At 38.3% G+C, this 25,613-nt stretch overlaps 1 protein-coding gene across 3 annotated transcripts in view; it reads right to left on the reverse strand.

The window, feature by feature from the left end:
- plxna4 (plexin A4) overlaps positions 1-25,613 on the reverse strand; it is a 236,655-nt gene that overhangs the window by 171,976 nt on the left and 39,066 nt on the right. For all 3 annotated transcript variants that reach the window (XM_073945613.1, XM_005164690.6, NM_001004495.1), the window contains 1 exon segment: positions 14,885-15,067. In XM_073945613.1, the coding sequence (XP_073801714.1) occupies positions 14,885-15,067 (183 nt within the window).

The following is a 25,613-nucleotide window of genomic DNA, read 5'->3' on the forward strand; positions in this document are numbered from 1 at the left end:
CATTCTTGCCATCATATGGATTTACTTTCATCGGCTAGACACCAGCCTCACAGCTGTGTCAATATTAGTGCAGTCACTTATTGAACCGCGATCGGTAAATGTAGCTTGTGTGGATGCTACTGCACTACTCGGCTAAAAAATAGCTTCGCTACTGAAAAGCTATTTGATTAAAAAAGTTGCGATGCTACTGCCTTGCTACTGATAAATGTAATTAAGCTAGTAGCATCACACCTTGTAGTGATGCTACTGGCAATACTGGATATACTAAAGTTGGTTTTTAAAATGCATTATTCATTATTATGAGAAAAGAAAAATATATTAACATTTAAGCCACAAAACAATATATTCCAAAAGAATATGTTAATACTATTAACTATTTAATATACATTATAAATATAACGATACATATTATTAATGATGATAACAACAACAACTACAACAACAAAAAGAACAATCTATAATAGACCTTTTTTTACTTTTCCGGGTTCCTCAGTAGCAGAAGTCGTCATAGTTGGGTAAACTTAAAGCGCAGTGAATAAGAGATTACAACAAATTGTTTTTTACAATCCTATTTGCCATTAGACGCATCATAACGGTCTTGTGAAAAGGTAGCCTGCTAGCTTGCTTCATGTTCTGTTAGAAACATTAAAATGAGAGAGAGATACAGAAAGACAGAGACAGAGAGATATTACTAGCACTCAGATGAGAGACAAAAGATAGTCCCTCTCTCTGCAAAATGGCCATTCATTAACCCACGGCCAGGGGAAAACACTGCACACCAAACTCTACAGAAATGGATCGGCCTCATCGATTGTGGCCCGCAGAAGGTGTGGAAACAGATACTTGAGCTGCCGAAACAGTGGATAGCGTTTCATAAAAACACCAGCGCTTCACTGCTTTCCAGCCCGTATTGGGTTTCTGCCACACACAATACAAGCACAATGCTGTTATATCAAAAGCCAGTGAAAATACTGTACAAAACCATGCGTCAATCAAAACACTGTCTGAAACAAGACCTTTCATTTCAAATCCACTGAAAAGACTATTAAACAAACTCGAAACTCATTGAGGAAATTAACTAAAGTTGTTAGGCTTTGATTAAACTTGAGCCTTTTTCAAATCTGCACAAGCCCCAGACAGCACATGTGTTCATGAAAACCATCCTGAGGTTAAGTGAGCTGTTAGACACCCATAGAGAAGCAGTTTCCGGCCTGGAAAACCCAAAATAGTCACGCCGGTCTGAGTCGGCGTTTTCCGTGGATCATCGTAATTTCACTCCTCATTCCTGAATCAATTATGCATGTCCTCCCCAGATAAGAAGAGTGGCCGGGCCAATCCGAGGGGTGAGGGGAAATCGGGGGTCGAGGAGTAGGGTCTGCTGTGAAAAGCACTTTGCTAAAACAATAAAAAAGAACGGGCATGTGTCCTCTGCTCTGGGCCACGCAGAACAGAGGCTGAGATTAATTAATGACACAACAGGAGCAAGTGTGCAGTGCAGCCCAGAGCCAATAAAGCAATGCTAAATGCTGATAAGTGCTAACTGAGTGGAGCACTCCAGCTACATTTTAGCATATGCCGATGGGCTAGAGGGTTATTTAAACCCGATATTAGCTTTGAAGTGCAATGAAGAAACAGGTCAAGGTTAGCGTTTAGGCACGAGGTGGGTTTGAGACAAGTACCCAGAATTGTTTCCACCATGCCCAAATTTTTTTCTCTTTTTTTAAATAATGTGACATTGTAGTTTAATTATTCTCTTAAGAGAGCTACATCTTACGCTCTACTTGCCTCTGTGCTCAAACCATTTGGGTCAATGCCAATCTCCCCCACCCCTCTTGCCCAAAACGCTCTCCATATCTTGGTTATTGCCCAATCAACCCAAGAGATTTGGCTGCGGTCCATATGATAGCCAAGAAAAGGACTCTGGTAGCCATAAACATAGTAATAATGTTTATGTCCTGTAGAAAGGTAATAATGAAGTGCCAAGAGGTTTACGAAAGATTTGAGAGTGCAGATTTAAACTGGGTGTTGCTAGAGTTCTGCCATGCAATAAGAACCAACAAGACTCTTCAGGGGAATGTCTGAAGGCCATATATGTCCATTAGACCTTCTGCAGCAGAAGATTACTTCAATTCTCAGCTCTCTTAATGGTGTAAACAGAAGGATGGTGAGAGAGTGAAAGTTGTGTTTGTGTTAAGAGCCTACCGTATAAAAACAGATGAGGCCTTGCAATGAGCCAGCATGGGGTATAGCCCACTGAGGAATGAGTGCATGGTGCACAATGGTTGGTTTGCCAGGCGAACAGCTGAGACTAAACAGCTATAATGAAATAACAGAACCCAATTAGAGCCAAATCCAATAGAACCGCCATAGACCTTCTCTGGTGCTTTTGCTCAGTTAACACAAGCAGTCTCTTTAAGGAGAGAAAGAGAAAAACGACATGCCTCTTTAACTTCAGAAATTCTCAACATTCGACTTAACCACTTTTTTTTCGGTGAAAAGGTTTGCTTGATTACACACAGAGTGTCTAAACTAGGACACAAATTAAAGAGATCAAAATGGCTGTCAGAAGTTTCTTTTTATTTAGCGACATAAATAAGGCTAAAGGAATCCAAAATACTCAACTGAATGCCCTTGAAATTTGATTTCTCATTATGTATTGCATTTTAATGGATGAATTAAAAGTGAAAGTTGACATTTTAGACATTTGTTTTTGGTTGTGCCCAACAGAGCCTGGCTTCTCTCTAGGCTTTTTTCCCTTCACCTTATCAGTTGGTGAAGTTTGTTTCATCTCCACTGGCTTGCTTGGTTTGGGACTTGTGGAGCTGCGCATCAATGTATTTGCTCTTTAGTGTTTGAACTTTCAGCAGTGAAATTTAACTGCTGAACTGATTTAACCACACTGAACTGAACTTCAACTCTGAAAACTTGATTTTACCAGAACTTCTATGTTAAGCGGCTTTGACACAATCTACATTGTAAAAGCTCTATATAAATTAACATGAGTTTAATACAAATATTTAGAAATGCACAATATGACTTGCCTAACTACTCGCGTTTACTAGTCATATGGAAAGTAGTCAAATAGCTAGCCATCTATAATGATTATCAGCTGGAGGAAAAGCAATGCAATGCAATGTGATCTACAACAGGTCAAAAAAGCCCAAAACATTAACTAAAACAATTCCCCCACTTTCTGTCCTTTAGTAAAAAGGATCAACTTCAAATAACTAGCCCAGATTTATTATTGACTGTTAATACTGAAAAACTTAAGAAATAGATTTAAGCTCTAGTAAGATATAAAAAGAAGAAACTACAGACGCTAAGTAAAGTCTCATTTACAACTTTTTACCCAATTATTTTTGGAGAAGTCCACACATTTCCAAATACACTCATGTGAGTAAAAACTTTAGATGATGACCAAAAACTTTCTAAGCTTATTTGACAACAGATTTAAACTGGTAATGCAAGTTGGACACCAGAAAGCAGCTTGGTTTAAAAGTGACTTATGTGTAAGATACGCTTCAAACATTGATACACTATGAAGTCCTCAAGTCATACTTTTTTGTCCTCAAGAATTTGTTATTGTGACCGCATCTTAAATAGATTACAACTGGTACTCAAAACAACTTTTGTGTTTATTATAAGAAACCTTTGCAGGTTTGTAACAAGTAAGAGTAAGTAAATAATAACTTTTTTCATTTTCATTTTTTAACTGTGAACCATTCCTTTAATTCTTCAGCCTGCTGAAATAGCACACTCAACCATCTCAGAGAACATATGAACTTCTTTCCAGCACTTCTGTCTGATGGACAGTCCACCTCACTTTTAAGACTCTTTTGACTTGCTTTTACCTGCACTAGCATCTTGCAATCACACACAGCTCTCACAAGCTAGACAACAATTTCAGGAAATTTCCACAATGCATGTACAATGGATTGCAAGATTTTTATGATTTCCAATTTATGTATCCCCCAAGGAAGGATGCAAACACCACACACACTTTTATACCCTTTAAACAAACACAAAAGAACACAGCATGATGAATGCATGCGCAAGTCAAATGCAGGCTATGGACTCTAATGAGCCGCCCATCTCATGTATCTCTCATCTGCTGAAATAGAAAGTGTTTCTCTAAAAGATCCGTAATTACCATTCCATGAGCATAGTGAAAAGCCCCATAATCCTTTGGGAAAGACGGTGTAGCCGAGATAAAAAATCCACTTATTATGGTTTGGGTGATGGTTCTGTCGGCAAGGGATGAGAGAAAAGGAGGGAATGAAGGAAAGGCTAATTTCTGCATCATTTTGTATATCTTGCTTCTTTAAGACATGCAAAAATGTACTTAAAGGAAGTGCGATGGTTAGAGTGTAACCGTCTACATATGCAAATTATATTTATCCTACTAACAGTGAACAAAAAAAAGGGGGACGGAGGGGAGGGGGGAGCAAGGAGTGCTGTAACTGCAGACACACACACCCACTGCGCACCTTTTCTAGGTTGCTCCTGCCTTGTATTGTCAAGGGAACAGAATGAGTGACCCAGTTGTGAGGAAGCCCATTTTCCTGCTTCCACAGCAGAGAGTCGGTCACCTCTTGAGACCGGAGAAGGTGATGTGATTGGCTAATGTAAGCTCACCTGCAATATGTCCTCTACTGTTACAGTGACATGTGAAAACCAAGGCTCATAAATCAGAGTAAGCGAGAGGAGGAGGAGAGAGAGAGAAAGGAAAAATGAAGATGAAGGAACAAAAGGAAAAGATAAAGAGCTGGCTCTGCGGTTAAGCAGGACAGCAGATATTTCTCTGTCGCAATGCTAGAAACAAGTTCAATGACGGTCATAATTTATGCATTACGGTTTCAAGGAACACAAATCAGCTGAACAAAGGAGGCCTTGCATATTCGGAGTTATGTAACTGTAAGTGTTCAAAGTTGCATAAACTCAAGGGAATAAGGAAAACACATCATTGTGCGCCCTACGTTGTTAAACGACAGGTGTACGACGAATAAACGCCTGGTATAAACTCTCTACACACTTTTATCATTTGAGCTATGGCCCTGAAACAATCTCAACGTCATCCTCGCCACACAAAGACATTTTGAAGACTAATTAAAACAATGGAAGTTTGGAGTTGCCAAATGCATATGAATAACCTTTCGCCACACTATTTAATTAAAGATCAACTTTGGTTTTAATTAAACGTTTGAAAGGGAACGTTCACAGTCTGTTACACAGAGTAATTAATGTAGAATCAAGGAGTTCCTATCTAGCTGAAAGGATGGCGCCTCAGCATGTCTGATTCTAATCATTCCCTCAACATCTTACACACTCACCGCTTCCGCGGGCTTAAGAACATGTTGACAAACTCTGTCACGCGCACACATAGTTGATTGGACATCGTCTGCGAGTGGATCAGATCAAACCAAATTGATTAAGCTGAACAGAAGAATCTCTTGAACATGAGGCCTGAGCTTGGCGAGACTGCTCAAAGAGGCAGCAGCACTGAATAATAAACCCGTACAAGGTAGCAGACATTAAGAATAATAATAGACAAGCCTGTTTGAACAGGACGTATGCTTTATGCAATTAGCTAACATTACCAGGAGTGATTATAGTGAAGTTCTACGGGAAACAACACTTACGATGGTGATTTATGGCTTGTATGTAGTAACTTGTGCAATATTTGCTTGTGCAAACACAACCCTTCATTTCCAACAGATCAGTATGAATAAAACAGCTGTGATTTGCAACGACTAAAAGGCATCGCTCACCCAAATATGAACTTTTGCACAAAGTTGGATTACAACTATCACTTGAAATAGTTGCACAATTCATTCTGTTTCATAATTCACAGAATTCCAACTGTTTCTGAAAGCCCATGAAAGTTTAATTCTTTCAGAAACTGTTGAGAAATAAAGTCAGAGGTTCAAGCAGACAGAAGTCCATTATAACAATGAGACTCTAGAAGGCAAAGCTGCTGCTTACAATTGGACATCTCTTTCAGGGTGTTTCGGTAGTTTTACGGCAGTCTTAATGGTGTGTTTACTGCTGTTTAAAAGAAGGTCTGGTTTATAATGCTTCAATAGGGCATCTCATAAAATGCTAGAGCTTTCTGGATTTCCAGGAGGCTTGGCTTCAGACATCTTAATTATGGTGGAAGGAGAAAGAAGAAGGAAAGCTATGGTGAGTGGAGGACTGATTTAAAACATTGGGAACCACATAGACAGATGAGCATACATTTTCATTTGTCGGAAAGTATCACATTAATAATAATAGTCCCACAATTGTAAATAACAATTGATTGACAACTATTAATCCTCATTTAATCGTTATGTAAGAACAGCTACAATCCAGTGTATTAAATAACCCCACAATTCACTTTCTGCATTGGAGTAACACATTAATGTTAATGCGAAATTGATTTGAATCCATTTGATAAAAGAAAGCTGATTTAGAGACGTGTTCATTTAGCTGGAGTAGATAGCAACTTTCATTAGCAGCTTATTCTATTTATCGGTGTCCATATGGATCTCCACTTTTTGGTCTTGGTCCCTGAAACAAAACCAATTGAGAGGCACTAATAAAGCAAACGTAAGCGACACTTTCAGTTCAACTTCCTTTACACTGGCATGTCCACATATTTCACAATGCCCGTTATTCACACACAAATGTGAAAAATAACCCCTTCCTCAGACACTATGCAGCCCAGCTAAAATAGACATGGTAATCTAAGCCCCGCATATCTTAAACTGGCGCTGAATGGTAGAGCGGAGCCCATATCCTCCATTACTGCAGTATGATTACAGAGCTCTGGCATTCGCTTCACCTCGGGATGAATAACCCTCCTCATGAATGAGCATAGTCAGGAATATTCTCTTTCCCTCTCTATTTTTCTCGCTCTTTTGGTGTCTCTGTCAGCTTTGATTTCTCACTTCCTTTCAGAAAATATCCAAGAATTTCACAAATGTGGAACTGTGGCTAATATATGCTGAATTTAAAACAGGGAAAATGTCTTTGTTGCAGCCAAAATTTCCAACAAGAGAAGGTTTGAGCATGCATTTACAAGACAAGAAACCAGAGCATTAATAATAAAGACAAGCACGTAATGAATAACAATGACTACAAGTCCCATGATGCTCCGCTCACATCTATGCTGTGTAATCAGTGATGTAACAGAAGAAGCCATGTGTGCTGTCACCCCGCTGAGCTGTGAACAGGCTTTATCAATTATAGAGGACACGGAGGAGACAGCTCCACTATAAATAGACACATATCAAAATCATGGCGTGCGATGGCTATTTTTAGAACCAGTGTGTTCACATTGTAGTTCAGACCTCTGTCTCACTGATAAAGATCTAATGTTTATCCTTACGCCAAGATCAAACTCTACACAGGTACACAAACATGAAAATAGATGCTCATTTTGAGCAGTTAATATTGTTCAAATGGGCAGCACGGTGCCGCAATGGATAGAGCTGTCGCCTCACAGCAAGAAGGTCGCTGGTTTGAGTCTCGGCTGGGTGAGTTGGCATTTCTGTGTGGAGTTTGCATGTTCTCCCCGTGTTCATACTTACATACTAAATAGTACGCTAAAAACAGTGTGTCCAAATTTATAGAATTCGAAAATCATTATGCGAGAAGTACTCGGATGACCTACTTCTGAAGTGTGCATCCGATGCATGCTGCGTGATCACATGAGAATTTATGAATGGGAGTGAAGCAACGCAACTCACACAGGTAGGTCACGTAATCATAACAAAATGGTGAATGTAGTACATCCGAGTTTCAGTTATACTGCTCACATTCAGAACTTACTTTTCTAATGGTCGAGTAGTACTTTTAAATTTAAATGCAGCACTTAATGAGTAGTAGGCGGTTTCGGACGCAGCCATGCGATATAGGTAAATTGGGTAACCTAAATTGCCTGTAGTGTATGTGTGTATGTCCTGGTCCTCCAGGATTAAGGTTGAGTGTTGGCCTAACGACCCAACTTATAAAATTAGATGTTGTGAAACACAAATGTGGTGTGGCTAAATCTCAACTTCGATATATATTTTTCAATTATTTAAATTTTAAAATATAAAATGACAACAAATACAATTGTTCATGTAACAAAATGATTTAAAGCTTTTAAACTTGAAACAATGCATTATTTTTTACAAAACTATTATTGAGAAAAAAACATTTTCAATATTGCGAATTTAAACATTTAAAAAATGTTTCCTGAGCATCCAATCAGCATATTAAAATGATTTCTGATTTCTGAATGTGAATTAGAGTGAACTCTTTAAATTCAATTCTATCACTACTAAATATAAGTGTAGTATTTTATATTTTTCTTCAAACTAGATGTTATCAAAATGTAAAATTAATATTCAAAAATACTGAATATTAGATCAAGACATCCAACAGTATAATATGCCACAGTAATTAGCATTTCGTAAATGAGCTCATAAAAAAAACTGCATTTGACTGAGCATTTAAATGTTTTAAATATAATTGTCAAAGGCATTTATACACAGAAATAAGCACTGCGGTAATTAAATATGTGTTTGCTTATGTCTAAAGCTGACTTGAATTGGTTCTAGGTCATAAGACTTGTCATTATAATGCAATGCCAGATTTGACAAGGCCTACTTTGAAGTCATTGACTGTTTTGTTTCACAAAATGAAAAGGTGAGGCTGCACCCCCCTTTTCTCTCTGGAAGCTTCATTCCCCCATGCATCCTTCCTTCTTTATGAGGATGCAGGTGAATAACAAGCCCAGCAGAGGAGGCCGGTGTGTGTGCGTATCTAACCGCAGATCCACTAACAGGCCGGCGTGTTGTCGGCGGTGTGGATCTCAGACCGCTCCCAGGTCATTATTGCGCCTCACTTCTCATTTGCCATTTGCAGGCTTTAGCCACAAAACAACTGCAGCAAAGGTTTCCAGCTCTGCCTCAGAACAGACCAACTGCAGCTAAACTCGTCTCACAAACTGCACAAACAAGTCATTAAAACTGAGAAAGGCGCAGGGAGGGAGGGAGAGAGCGAGTCGGCAAAGGTCTGTGGGCAACAGGGCAGACAACACATTATAATGTTATAACACCTTCAGAAATGGCAACTATTATCTTTGTATCGTAATGTAGTTTTTAATAAAAGAAAGCGGTGATGCTCACTTTACCTGGCAACCCTAAATAGTAAGCTTTTATGTTTTTCTATGATTGTGTTATAGCATATAAATGTGTTGCTTAATCAGTCTTATAGATAAGGACCAGCTCTGGATCACTAGATTGGATAGTTGTCGCACGGCAGGAAATGGTTCTTTTTTCTGCGATAAATGAAGATATTGCAACATGCCACAACACACGGCAGGCAAGAGAGAGAGAGAGAGAGAGAAAGAAAGAGAGAGAGAGAGTGCTGCCATGGCAACCTTCCCATAGATTCATAAGCACAGAAAGAGGCCTAAGTTTTGCTGTCGTCGCAGACGTATTCAGGACACACATGCATTTTGAAGTGTCTTTTACAAATGAGTTGTGCACTTTCACACTGGGTGTTTCTCTAGAAGGCTGCTCTGTCTCTCTGCAGAAAAGGCCAGGCTCGAAACCGCTGTGTTTTCCTCTGGGGTTTGGCATAAGCAGCTGCAGAGAGAGTGATAAAACTGTTGTATACAAGGACACACACACACTCTCAACATGCCCATATTCACATATGCGCTCACACAGACACACACACACAGTTTGCCCTGCATCTAAAGCACGCTGTCCTGCAGCATATTTCATCATTAAATTTCAACACTTAATCCTCTGCTCCAGTGGTTCCAGCTCTCTCACACATCATTTCAATAATCTGCATCTATGGTGAGTGTCCAAACAAACACACACATGTATGAAAGCAAGCCAACCTAGTGGGATTTGAAAGCACAAAGAAGGGATGGCTAACAATGTTCAACTGGTTGACTAGTCATTCAAAAAATGCAGTAACAATTCTTATTTAAATGTTTAAAACAAATATAAAATCTGCATATTTATCAACACTACATTTTTGTAAAACATATACAAATGTGTCATTAAAAAGCTAGTGAAATGCTGTAATCATTTAGAAAATATGTGAAAACAATGCACAGTTGCTTGTTGCATTCCTCAATGCACATGTAACCTAAAGAATACAAATATGGACATTTTGAGCCATTTAATGTGCACTGAGATGTTTGATAGACTCAAGAGTTGCTTGAGCAAAGACCAATACTTTTCATCTCAGTTAGTTTTGACAGATGCTTTTTGCACTTTTTATTTTATTATGAGAAGCTGTGAAGCATTAGATTGGGATGGATAAGCATCATAACAATATCACAAACTGATTTATACAATTACTGTATGTATGTATGTCTGTATACAGTAGTTTAATTTCCCCTATTACATCAACATAATAATAATAATAATAATTATAATAATAATAATAATAATAATAAAAATAAAAATAATAATAATACAATTATTATTGTTATTATTAGAATTTATGTTGATGTAATATAAAATAGCACTATAAACTACTGTATACAAGCATCCACATCTACAGTAATTGTATAAATCAGTCTGTGGAAAGAGTACTGTAAAATCATCCTCAAGTAAAAGTATCTTTATTTTGCCAAAAATATAGTGAAAGTAGAGTAAAAGTATCTGTTGTAAATATTACTGATGAGTAAGTATGAGTAAAAAATAGTAGTGAGTAGTGAGTATTACGCTGTAAAAAGCTGATGCATTTTACATGCAATTTGTGGATGTGTGTGTAAACATTCTGTAGTGCATTCAGTTATTGTTTAACGCCATTTCGGTCATCATACAGTAAACATCCGTCACCTTCTCATCAGTGACATTCATCTAAACCAGTGGTCACCAAACTGTACTTAGTAAAAAGTACAAGTACACATTTTAAAAACTACTTATTAAATGATCATTTCTGAGAAAAACTGTTCAATTACAGTAATGAGTATTTGTAATGTGCTACACTACTGAATTTAGGGTCAAGTTGAAGCATGTACACATTCCTAGCACTTGCGCACATGTAAAAATCAGCAAAACCAGAATTACAGCAAGAATAAGCAATAACAAGACGTACAGGGACAATTGAATCTAAAGGATAACGTGACCTTTTCCCCACAACCATCTACCATTCATAGACAAATTGAAGCCTTTTCCACCGGCCATCAGCATCGACAACCGGCAATCTGAGCCGTCATCCTGAAACAACCCGTCTCCGCTGCCTGAACAATTTTACAGTGTGTGAATCGCGCCCTTTGAACTGTGCATCTCCTCCGAGGGCTGGAGAATTCACTTCAGTGCACACCTCATGGCTAAATGCACAGAACCTCATCAGATAACACACACACTTCGACCCACCTGCACACAAGCACACACTTTCCCCTCTGTCCTTCACGCAGGGCGCTGTCAGCCAGACTTCCGGTGCCAGGTCTGCTTCAAGGTTAGCTGCTCATTGTATTGAGTGAGTGGCTGAGGTTCTGTCAGCAGCGAGAGGGACGACTGGATGCATTATCACCTCCGTGGGGGGTGTAGATGGGGGGCTACTGCGGGTGACCGCCGAAAATGCCTCATGCTAAAGGATTAGGAGCCTGTCGACTTCACCCCTGGCTCGACACGAATTCACTGACCGCAATTAATAGGTTTAATTTCACCCTTTTTGACATAGCTACCAGCCAACGCCGAGGATTGAGGCCTGACCATATGGCCTATTTATTATACGTAAATACTGAAGGGCATCACAAGGGGTTTTAAAAAAGATAATGTAGATGCCAATGAGAAGGGTTAAAGGGATTGGAAAGCTTTAAGCAGTAGGCTGGTTATTGATATTTTCTTTCATATTGTGAAATCTGTATAAAGCATTAAATTTAAATCTTAAAAAATACCACTTTCAGCAAACTTTACAATACTAGTGAAATTAAATTAGAAATAAGTAGTTAATTTTAAATATCATATAAAAAAACATAAAAAAAATTACAGCATGCAAAAAAAATACACTTAAATTTGTGAGGGAAAAGAGATTGAGGGAGAAAATGATAGACGGATGAGTAGATGAATGATAAACAAGGTAGTAAAATGGGACAAAGAGGTTCCAAAGTCCCAAAACCACATCTGGTCTGGGGGTCTGCCGCAGTGCCAGGAGTGCTGAACAACTGCTGCAGCAAACACAGCAGTTTCGTGTCTTCTGCTTTTTATGCTTATGGCCAAGTGTGTGTGCGTCATAAAAATGTGTCTGTGTGATATTCTCTAGAGTGTTTAGAAGTTGTTTACTGCTTCTCTCTGGGGTTTGGCTACAGCTCTGTCTTTTTAACATGGTGAGACACAGAACATTCTGCCATTGCACCTCCTCTCGAAGTCAATCACACTGAGAACGCTAACTACAGTTGGAGAACCGCAGCCACGCTGAATACTGTAAGCCTTGGATTATCCTGTTCAAATTTAAAATAACCACCTGGAGGGGATTCTGCTGTCGTGTTCCACCTAAGTAATCCTAATACCAGCATTCGTATTCAGCAAAAAAATATGATCAACAATCACAGCAACACACAAAACAATTAAATAACCACTTTAGATTTAGCTTTTCTCCAACATGACTTCTAAGTAGGTCGACGTCTACAGTTTCTGTTTGAACAAGCCACTTGAAAGATCCTATAAAACTGCTTGGTAGAAAACTTCCAATAAGCTTTAGATATATCACAACTTCATTTGCTATAAAAATGATGGTGCAGGATGAGTCATTAGCCACTTTGCTCCAATTTCCAGGAATACAAGGACTGTATTTTTTTTTAAATTAGCTTAAACTGAAATTAGCCAACATTTTAGAGTTCATTAGCATGAACATGACAAAGATAACCAACATGTGCCAAAAGCCACAAAATTCTCATTTTAATTTAATGGCCCCGCAAGTTCCTGTTTGACTATCGCATAAACCATCAGAGTTGCTCCAGATAATATTTACTTTCCGTGATGAGCTCGTCTTCAGCTAGTAAACAATTTACTGCATATGACGTGATGCCGGCCTATAAATCACTATGCAAAAGGGACGGTAATAAACTCATTTTCATTGATTAATGACTGCCAGCGAGGACTATTTTCTTGTTTTGTCTAAAAGGCAACAGTGACATCATCTGCTGTTTTCCCGCAGAGATCTGCAATCATCAAAATGGCAACTAAAAGGTTTCTGTGCATGTGCATGTGTATGTGTGTGTGCATGGTTATGTTTGTCCGTCTGCTTGAAAGAGAACGTCACTGTGTTGTCTGTCTGTTCCCTGGAGATTTGTTTGGCCACATACTCTAGTTCCTATCTGCAATTTGGTAGCTGTCATTTTGTCAATCATAGTCTCTAACAAAACATCTTTATGTATTGGCACTCTGAAAACACCCTTATTACCAGATACAGTGCTCAGCATATAAGTACACCCCTCACAAATCTATTTTGTAAATTCATGTTTTTAATAGTAAGCTGTACAGTATTATATTTGTGCATTCACATTAGAGTGGTCAGTACTGCCAAATTAAGACAAATCTGTATAGCTTATCAAACAAAATAACTTAGAATAATGGTCCAAAAACTAGTACAGCCAAATATGTTATAGAAAAATATTAAATACAATTTTTAAAAAGAGGACAAATCAAGAGAACAAAAAAATATATATATTTTTTAAATTTTTTGCAATTTTTTGCTTGAATTTATTTCTATTTTCTTTCAATTACTAAATATGTTTTGTGAGTAAAATATTATTTTAATAATTAAATCTGTTAAATAAATCTGTTTTGTTTAAATGCACCAAAATACATTGCCCATATTTACTAAGAAATAGATAAAAATATTCATTTCCAAAACAGGGTGTACTCAATTATGCTGAGCACTGTAGATAACAGAGTCTAATTCTAGCAGTCTCAATGGTATATTTGTAGGTGGCAAGCAAAAACCACAGTTTAAATGGTCATTCTAAGAGGGCATGGAAGTACAAACCAAAACTATAACTCTGACCGAAGACAGGAAACAAATGAAAAATGTAACCTAAACTCTTTAAAAAACATTGCAACAACCAACAAGATTATAGTGCTTTATTTGTGGATTCAAATACAGTTACCATTCTCGTAAACTCAAGAACCACTTCTATCACCTACAGCATCAAAAATGCTCCTCTCCAACCTTCTCCAGAATGAAATTTTTGGAAAAGGACTAGTCTGTTATGCCACGGATTTTCATCCGCAGCCAGATCCAACTACAAAACACCACCACAATAACAAGAACGCGTCAAATTGGAATCCTGCCTTTTGGCAAAGATTTGCCTGTCTGTAACGTCAACACCCTAGAGGTTTAGCACTTGAGAAAAAGAGAAAAATGATACTCTCAATCGCTCTCTCCCTCTCTGTCTGTCTTTCCCTCCTATGCTTCCGTGCTCTCTCTCTGTTTTTTAATGTTATTTTCTGCTCTGCGCAGTGTCTGGCTGGCCCTTGGATTCGTCTCAGACACGGCTCCTATGAGGCACAGTCAGAGGAGAGGGTACCGGGCCGAAAGCCCCTGCACCGCATCATCCAATTACCCCCAACAGCCTCTGCATGTACAGGGATTCCCATGGCCCTCTCAGTCTGTCTCTCATTGCACCGCTTACCGACCATTCCTTTGGAAACGTGTCAGACACAACAGCAGAAGATTGCTGAACTCACCGGATCTAAACTTCTTACATACAGTAGCAGGATGTAGTGGACAGCGCTCTGATCTTCTCACGTCATAAAATGCCCAGTGTCAGCAATTACTACACTGAATCTCCTGTGATTTTTACTATAACCCCAATGCTGCCTTTAGATTGATCAACAGACTGGGTTTTCGCAATCCTGCAAAAGAAACAAAAATGTCCTACCTTTTTCAGACGGCCTCCTCTGGTGCCCACAAAAGCCAGAGAGTGGTTCTTGTACACGTAGGCAATAACCGATGTCATTTTGTCTTTGGATTCAGAGAACAGTGGAATTCCGCGTACCATCTCTGAGACGCCAAGCGGGGCGTTCATATCCAGACCACAGAAGTTGTCATCAATGGTGAGGAGCTAAAAAGCAGAAAGGAAATAGGTTTAAAATAGGTTTTTTACAGTAGAGTTTTTAAACAAAATCTGAAACTAATCTACTAGTTGGTTATAAGATGACTAGCTTAGAGCAATGTAATGTACAGAATCACTTTTTATCATTAGCAAGAACCTGGTAAATGCTAGACAGGGAAGACGAAGCGGTTTCAGTTTCCTAGTTTGTGCCACAACATACATGTTTACTCGTCCATTTGCGAAGCACCTTCAAAGCAGATGCATCATTGTCACTATTTATCCTCAATTCAAGCAGTCATATATAAAAAGAGGTTGCAAGGTTTATCTGATAAAAAACATAGTGCATTTGTCATTTCAACTGGAAAAGCATCTTTAAGAAACATCTTTTAAATATGGCGGTTCGTGTGATGCTGTGTGACTTTATGTGACATGTAACATATGGGTGGGAGAGTTGGCAGTGTCAGACAGAATGGAGTGATTTACTGCTTCTGATATAGAAATAATAATTTGGTAATGCTTCCATATTTCAGTCTCTTGAGAGGCCTTTGGAAACAACGGCATCCAGTGAAACAGCTGCAGAGACCTCGGGATAAAATGTCAAACAAATCGAAAGCATGATTAATGATGCCCAGGGCTTTGACTCATTGAGGGCATGAAACCATAACACTTCTCAAGCGCTGCCAAATATGATATGCTCACGGCCTTTAATTTGTTCATGAATATCTCTTCAGGCTCTGATAAGAGAAATGTTAAACCAATTTTTAAAGTATATTTACAGAACTGAATTATTGTTTTTATTTTATTTTAAGCAATCTTGACAAATAAATAAAGCAAAAACATTAAGATATTAACATTGACAAAACAATATGAAATAATAATAAAAAAAAACTTTTTGGGAGAAAAAGTCCAAATTATGCTACAGTATGTGTCAAAAATGGAATAACAGGCAGATATTTTGACATCAGACCACAGAAAATCCTGAAAATCTCACATAAAACACATATACAAACTCCCACTGCCTGTGTTTGTGTCATCTTGCACAGCAATACGACCTACATGATGATGTCAGGCACTTTAAAAGGTCTAATTTCCTTCTAATAGCTGGGCCCATTATTTTCCATCACTGAAAAAGCAGAATAACAGGTGCCTCAAACTGCTTGATTAGCATTAATATTTCAGGTTTTAATGGCATATTCTCTCAGTCGGATCATGAAACGAGACAGCTTGAGCTATGTTTTGCCCCCAGGCATCAACCCACAGCACAGTCTCCAGTGACAAAGTGGGCGAAGGGCGATACCCAGGTTGTGAGAGGAAGCATCTGGATGTACATTATCACTCCCAGACTCCTCGTGTATGCACTGAAATAATGTACATACTCCCATGATGAGAGTTCAATTAGACTAGAAGCAGTGTTTATCTTAATAACAACAGCCCCCCCGGCTAATGATGTCTGTCATTGTTTGAAAATCCATTGCAGGCCAAGGGACAAATCGGTTGTAGGGCAACACACTGGACCAACCTCGGAGACGCACGATCAATCAAGTGACCGGATGGGTCTATGCAATATAGCAAATGTCTATTTGTCAGCGGTCAGGAGATACAAGACCCTTCATTAAGCAAATGGAAGACAGGGGCTGTCTCTCTAAAATGGCGGTTTATGAGTGATCGGCTGAATCGATAGCGAACACTGCACTCAATTTTCAGTCCACTCAATACAACCCAGAATGAAGAATAAACAGAGAAATGAAGAAGGGAGTAGAGAGACTGGGAGAGAAAGAGAACAGGGAAATGTTTAACGTTCTATATGTTTTTTTTTTTCTCCTTCTCTCTGCAGATGTCTGACCTTTAGAAATGTTCTGCTGTCAGCCCAGGCCAGCGTGCCGCTCGGCTCGCCAATGCCAGCTCAGAGTAATGGTGCTCATTTCTAGAGCACGGCTCTTGTTAGAAAGCCGCAGCTACATGAAAGATCTGTTTTCTGCAGTGTTAGTCTTTCTGCAGATGTCTCCTGTCCATATCAAGGGCCATGAATCATCCCGGGTTGTTGAGGCAGCAGCAACCTGCTTCTATGTGTGCACCTGCTTACACAGGCAAATAAAAATAAAACTCGACCGCAATCACGGTCTCCAGCACCCTTCATCTTGCTTACATGGGTCAAAATGTGTAAAGCCCCAACACAGCAGACTGAGTAGCAATAGCTACAAAGACTTGCCACCTCTGAGGTTAAGGCTGAAAAAGAAAACTGGGCTAAGAATAAACACAATGACAGTCATAGTTGTGACACAGACTAATGTCTTTTGGCATAGCGGATATTTTATCACAAGGCCCAGGCATCGCCTGGCACAGCGCATATGCCTGTGACACTGACTGGAGGGGGATGGAGCATGTGTCTTGTCGCCTTCTCATTGGCATATGCCACGATATTTCTGGCAAGGTGAACAACATGCCAATCAGACCCTATGTGCTGCAATCTAATGAAATAGGCTTCCTGTCTGTCACCCTTTCAGGAAGCAGACACGTTTTCATTACCTCGCCACATAAACATGACATTTCCACTCTCCACATCCCGATGCAAATAACATCTCTCGATGTCCTGTGTGCGCAAGGGGGCGCCCTCCCTGCGGCCCATCAACCTCCACTACTACTTTACACTCTCCGTTTCTCTGCCTTTTATGCCTTCCCTCTATCTACGTCTTCCTGGCTCACTCTCTGCGAACAAGCTGCCGCATTATTGGCAATTTCACGCTGCGCGTCTGAAGGTGTAAAGGAGGAGAGAGCGAAGAAAGAAAGGAGGAGGGAATAGTCTGACGAGTGCAACTAAAAGCCTCTGGAATAGCGCAGGCGCCGCTTTTTTCATTTGAACTGTTTCCAGAGACGGCGTAGCAGAATCAGGTCACTCGGACCACTCGCTGCCTGGCTGCATCCTGCAATACAAAGGCAGCTCTCTTTCCTAGAGCCGGCGTCTCTGTGTCCCTGGATAGAAAGGCAACAAGTGAAATCCAAGCTTTTTTTCAGAAGCTTTTGTCCGGTCAGAGCACATAGGGGACCAACCTTGAAGAGCATCTGGCCCAAGAAGTAAGAGAAAGACGGGTGCAGGTCCAGGGCATGAACTACACACTTTTAAGTTCAAAAACATCTTTTGTACACCTCAGCGTTAACTGATGAGAGCAAAATATTAAAATGTGCTATTAATAGATCACGGTTTGATCAAAATGCAGTTTATGCAAATAAACCCTGATCAGTGCTGCGAGTGTACATCATTCAGATGATGAATCGGCTCTTCAAGAGCTAATTCTGCACAGTCATATAATTACCCTTTCAGAGTCTTTCCTTTTCATGCTCAAGTAATATCTCACGCAGGGATTGTTGTTAGCAACAAAGACATTATTTCCCACAAATCTCAGCTCCATGTTCAACGTAATTATATCAACACTCAATCAGCTTGGAGCACGGAAATCCTTGTGCTTTCACAAATCTGCAGCATTTAAGAGGTTGTTTTTTGTGCCCGTTATGCATTTGATTGGGAGCAGTCTACACTCAGCCTTGTCTTAATGGTTTCTATCAGGGTGGAAAGACTAATAAACAATCACGCCAACTCTACAAAGAGAAGAACCTTTCTGGGGCAACATAATAGCACTCTATCAGGGATGCACAAAATTGCATATTTACAAATGTAACTATCCAATGGGTTGCCTGATTGTCTAGTCTTAAGGCAGTCCCATATAATTAGACTGATTTCAGGTTGACCTGAAAAGATTGTGTTGAAACACAATAGTTAGATATTGCACAACAGAATGGAGCAGAGATCTGGGGAACATTGGAACATTTTGTAATGCCTTGACGTAATGAGGCATGATTTATTGCTCCATTCAGAAAGCTGCAGATATTACAGATCTTTTTATATGTATCGTAAGATACAGAATAATTAATTTCCACATGCTAGTTTCTCATTTACATTTAGATTATCTGTGCTGCAATATATGCAATATACCTACTTATTCTTACAGTAATAATAATACAAAATAAATAAATATATTTACTAATTGGTTGCTGGATGTCTAGCTAACTACCATGCTTCATCTGTCTACTCCTCCCTTCTCTCAGATGTCTTCCAGACTACTCTTTTGAATTAAAGGTCCAATAATCTTTGTTTCCATCCTGCATTGGCCTCTACCCAGCGCTGACTTTACCAGAGAACTCCGCTATAAAAGAATAAAAAGATATGAGTGATGAATATCGCACAACTGTCTGCACGTAATGACATTTAATGACTTAATGACTGTGAACCCCTTCAGTAAGAAAGAGATTCTGCAGGCTTACGCTTCCATAGCAAAGGCCTACATTTGAAAGCACTTTGTCTGTATTATTTGATCCAACATTGCCTGTGCGCTATCACTACATCCAACTGAAGCGGAGAGCTTCAAAGAAACTGCCAAAGATATCAAAATGAGTGTTACTGATACAAATCAAACCCCGAAATCTCATCTTATGCCACTACGTTGGCGTAAAGATGTACAGTAGTGTCAAACATCTAAAGACGGCCAAAGGATAGGATTTTCACAAACCTGTGATGGTATCTACAAAGCAGGTGAAACGTGAAGGTTTCTTACATCTGATCTACAACTCTATAAGCTTCTATAAACCCAGATATTAACAACCATCTGCAAAACCTACTGGAGGTAAACAAACTGTCAGCAAACTGGTTTTATCCAAAGCTCAGGAGATCGATCAGAAAGAAAAAGAGTCATTTGTGTGATGTCTGAGTAAAGCTAAAGAAAAAGCAATGCATTAGGTAGCTGTCAATGATGTCACCACATACATCACACTTTGTGGATCAATAAAACTGTTTAGATTGGAAATATCAGGATTTTTAAGCAAGAAACCACAGTTTTGTGCTCTTCAGTTAGTTTTTGATTTCATGTGTTAGAGGATGTTTAAAAAAATCATGTATCTAATAAAGATTAGGCTAAAGGTTTATAATTCTAATCAAGTTTCTGAAAGATCAACTGTCAGGCTTGCTACTTGAATGTGTTTCCTTGTCTGCTTGTGTATGCTTTCTCACTATTAGCGTTTATAAGACTTATAAAGGTTCCAAAAAATGGAGAGAAAAAGGAAAGACGGCAAAATTGACGTACTACAAGAAACATCCAACAAGTGCTGGAGCTCATAACCTTTTCACATCTACATGTAAAGTGAGTTTAGTCTGATTAGGAGATAACGATCTTATGATGGATTATGACCTTTGCTGCAGTAGTTACGATGGGAGATGTAATTACTGAGGCCAATAAACCTGGAGATCGACTTTAATGAATGGAAATGCAGTGCGCGCTGTGCGAGCGACTGATTAAAACCATGTCACACAATCCCATAAAGTGGTTCTTCAAGAAAGCGTCACCAAAGAAAACCTTGGCAAGGATCTGGAGCCTTATTAATTAATAATAAATTAAAAAAAGACAGAGAAAAGCAGCTTGTCGTCCAATTTTAAAGTTAACTATTTTCCTTCACTCAAAAACAATAACATAAGAATAAATAAAGAGTATTGAGTTTGAATTAGCAACATTTATACAGTCAAACTCATTAAATAAACTCAGGGAATAATTAAATGAATCACAGCTGATAGGGAACAGCACATTTTACGACACTCTGTGAAAACATTTGTAAAATGCTGCATGTCAGTCCAACATGACTGCCACATCAATACAACGTAGTAATTACTAAGTGCATTTTAATGGGGAAAAAAAATAAGTATGACTAGCAGAAGGAAATTAACGAGAACTGACAGCCACTTCGATAGTAAGAGGTCTGGAAAAAAAGGTCTGTCTTGGAGGGTGAAAAGCGCTAATTATTTGGCAATAATATGTAATGAGCGTGCAGAGAGACTGACAGCTGTAAGGGAACAGCCTATAGCCTGATTTTAATGACTTATAATTGAGATGATTATGAATAATAATGAGACCAATCTTAATTTAAAATGTTCTTATCTCCATGACCGCAATGGCTCCATAAGTGAGCAGAGGTTGTGAGGGGAGAAAAAGGCATAAATTAAAAACACCCTATTAGCATGTGGTGTGCCCTTGTTTGCTTGAATACATCTCTCCAGGAGATGAGAAAGGTGAATTTACTGCGCCAGACTCATTTTCACACTTTCTTTCTGCTGACATAGGTGCAGACCGATTTTTTTTTATAGGTCAGATGTCAACACAAAATGATCTATAGACACCAGCACTGAAACGGTTATACATTCATTATCCGATACTGTCATGCATGTTAGTATTATCACTAGCGCTTCAAAATTAGTTTTTTCTTTACTAGGATTTGATATTGGTGTATTATGTGTATATAAAATCTTATATTAACAGGATTGTACACATAATTAACTTTGTAATCAATGAACACATACATCAAACAGTTATATTTTCCCTAAAAAAAAATCAATGTTACATTTTCAGCCTTGCAAAAATAAAGCAATATTTAATGCTGTGGATTCCAGTCAATCGCAGATCAATCTAACACACTTTAAAAATAAAAGAACAGTAAACAAACAAAAACAAACATCAGAATTCCTTTTGTTCGGGTCTGAACACTCATCTGTCTGGGCCCAAAGGCACTTGGGAAGTCTGAGAGATGTTTGGCACAACCAGAGCTACAGTAGTCATGAGCGAGCTTCAGATCTCTGCCTCTGCATTTGGATTCCCCCTCGGTGTGTCTGATCTTTAAATAGCAGCACACAGCTGCCAGTTGTAACCCTGTGGGAGTAAAGCTGCAAGCATGACTTATCGAACCCTGGACTTGGGATTAACGGAACATGGGCCTGACTTTAAATCTTCTGAATGCATATCTATACAGAGCAACTAATACTTTTTTGAATGTGGGTAGGGGCGGTGGGGGAGTCATCACATTATATAAGGATGATTATGTATTATTTCACATTATACAGAAGGAACAAGGGAGTGATTTATAATAATAATAATAATAATAATAATAATAATAATAATAATAATAATAATAGATCAGGGGGGGCCATAAGTCGGAGCACTCACTCTGGTCCCCGGGCTCTGCGATTAGTTTGGGAAATTGCAAAATAAATCAAAACATAACCATTAAAATTGGCAATAAGATTGGCAACCAAAATTTGTGACATTGCAACCTGCAGAACCTGGGAACTTAAAAAACAAAAAAAGAATAAAATAAATAAATAATAATAGTATTAATAATAGGGCGTCACGGTGGTGCAGTGAGTAGCATGATCGCCTTACAGCAAGAAGGTCAGTGGTTTGAGCCTGGCTTGGTCAGCTGGCATTTCTCTGTGGAATTTGCATGTTCACCCCATGTTCGCGTGGGTTTCCTCCGCATGCTCCGGTTTACCCCAAAGTTAAATTGAATGAGCCCCCACAGGTAAACTGAATAAGCTAAATTGGCTAAACTAAAGAGTGTATGGGTGTTTCCCAGTGTTGGGTTGCAGCTGGAAGGCATCTGCTGTGTTAAACATTTGCCAGATAAGTTGGCGGTACATTCCGCTGTGGCAACCCCTGGCAACCCCATTAAAAAAGGAGTAAGATGAAAATAAAATAAATGAATGAATAATAATTATAATAAAGCAAAATAAATAAATAAACAGCACATCCAAATATGTAACGCACATACTGTATATATGAGCACAAACAAATAAAATATTTGCGCAGTTTGAGAAAATACAAACATAAATAAATGCACAAATGATAAAATAATCGAAATTGTAAATCAATATGAAAACTATACAAAACACTATATAAAATAGATACAAATGAAAAAACAAACAATTACATTAAACACAGATAAACACAAATTAATAAAACATACACAAATATACTAAAACAAATAAACAAAAATATGTGAATACAGTAAGCACATGAAATAATTGACAAATACATAAATGCGCATATGAATGGAAAAATAACTATTACACGCATATAAATAAAAACATGCACAAATATGAAAAAAATACACAAATAAATTAAAAACATTAAGCAAAAATGAAAGTTAACACAATATACTAATAACATGCACACAAATAAATACGCTTAAATGAAAAAAATAATAATTAAAAATTAACATATTTAAAGTTTAAATTTATATAAATACGTATTACATTTTTAAAAAATTCAATAAATAAACAGATGAGCTACATTTGCATCTGGGCATGCAACATAAATAAGTACTTGTCACGCAGAGCTGCATATTTCAAAGAGACCCAATCTCTTGTTAATGAGGGTGACAGCATGACCATTGTGTGTGACATGCCACGCCTCCACATACATGTGAGAGATGACTTCATTACCACCAGCTAGAAAGATTTAGTCTAAGTCTGTTTTAATGAACTGATGAAGATGGCTAGTCTGTTTCACATAGTGAAATGCACCCTTTCTTTTGTGAGTTTGTGTGTGTGTGTGCGTGTGTGTGCATCATGTTTGACATTAACAGTGCCCCTTCATGCAGTCTGACTGGCCTAATGAGCAGTAGGTCTTCTCATCTGTTCATTAACTGGGGAAAAAACACACACCATGAGAGAAAAAGAGCAACGAAGAGCTTGAGAGTCAGCAAAGCAAAGAGCACTGCTGCTGCCTCTGCAAATACATTTCTGCTTCCACTTGACATGTGCACATATTAAATCTACTTATTTATACTGTAAAACTATAGTAGTTATGGGATATCCTATCACTAGCGGTGTAACATATCACAAATCTCACAGTTCGGATCACATTATGTTTTTAGTCATGGATCGGACTATTTTTCGGATCACCCAAAAAGGGGAGCAAACAAATGTAATTTGCTTTCCATTTATTACAAAAACAGTACTGCAGGACACTTGGTTTTAACAAACAGAACTTAGAAGCTTTAATTTTATTAAAAATAAAAATGATGAAATAATCAGCTAAATAAAGATAAATTGTGAAATATTCAGTACTGTGAAAAAGTTCACTGTTGCTGATAACGCTAAATGTATAAATCTAACATTATAATTTGTACAACCCATGTTTATTTTTAGTCTCATTTTCAATAAACGATTCAGTTATTCACTCATAAAACCTCACAGTTTATTGCTAGATGTTTCATTTTTGAAGAATTATTCAGTGGTATATTTTTGATGGCGGGGCTGCATGGTGGCGCAGTGGGTAGCATTTTCACATCACAGCAAGATGTTTGTTGGTTTGAGCCTCGGCTGGGTCAGTTGGCGTTTTTGTGTGGAGTTTGCATGTTGGAGCCCCATGTTGCCATGGGTTTCTTGCGGGTGCTCCGGTTTCCCCAACAAGTCCAAAGACATGCAATATAGGTGAATTGTGTAAGCTAAATTGTCCGTAGTGTATGTGTGTGAATGAGTGTGTATGGATGTTTCCCAGTGAAGGGTTGCATCCGTTGCATAAAACATATGCGGAATAAGTTGGCGGTTTATTCCGCTGTGGCGACCCCAGATTAATAAAGGGACTAAGCCAAAAAGAAAATGAATGAATGAATGAATAAATTTTTGATGGCTGGTTGTCACCACCTATTGGTTAAATAATGTAATATAAACTGTTATTCCATTACTTTTGTGTTTTTTGACTGTTTGTAACTTCATAACTAACTTAAAAGACTAAAGACTGAATTTCTTTCTTGATTTTTTCGTTTTTCAAACACAGATTTGAATGCAGCGATTCGAAGAATTCATAAACATATGCAAATTACAGTCATTTATAATTTATGCTGCGTGGGTGTTGAGATCCCGATCTTTTAATGGTTAATCGTGCATTTTACACTGAATGCATTAATGCAGGCAAAACAAGTAGTGACAGAAAACACCTTTGCTTCATTGCATCACCAATAACCTACCACAACTTCTTCCATCAGCATTATATTTTACAGGAAAGCCTAAATGCTTTCATACATGCGATTTGAATGATGCAAGAGGCGATCTCTCTGTGATCGTTACAAAATTAATCTAAGTAAAACAAAATGTATTAATCTGCGGGTCATGTGTGTTCCAAACCGTGGGTTGTGATCCGTACGAATCATGAATCAACTGTTATCTGTTACACCCTTACCTATCACGGTAAAAAAAAAAGACAAAATGTCATCTTTGAATTATAAGGTTCTGTCTGCATTCTGAATGATTTTGAGATATTGTAAATAACTCAATTTTGACAAAAATGTCAGATAGAACCTTATAATTCTAAAGTGATGAAAAAAAAAGCCACTGACAGGATGAATGCAGTCACCTTTGGATTTTACAAAGTCGAAGTTGACACAGCACCATAAACATGGCACATGTGTCCTATGGACGTTTACATCAAAAGAAAAGCAAGTTAAGAAAGAAACAATTCAGCTAAAATTGAATAATCCAAAAACAATTTATAGAACTCATGGTAAATAATCTCATTGTTAGGTCCCAGCATGATTAGATCATCATTTATACATATTTTTCTATTCTATTGTCGATATGCATCTAAAATAATAAAAAAGCTATTCATCCATGTCATCTGTCTGCACATGATCCATGACGATGACTGCTAGTAAAGAGCTGAATTTTGGACAGAACTAGAGA

This window comes from Danio rerio, chromosome 4 (genome assembly GCF_049306965.1).
Source record: "Danio rerio strain Tuebingen ecotype United States chromosome 4, GRCz12tu, whole genome shotgun sequence".
NCBI lineage: Eukaryota > Metazoa > Chordata > Actinopteri > Cypriniformes > Danionidae > Danio > Danio rerio.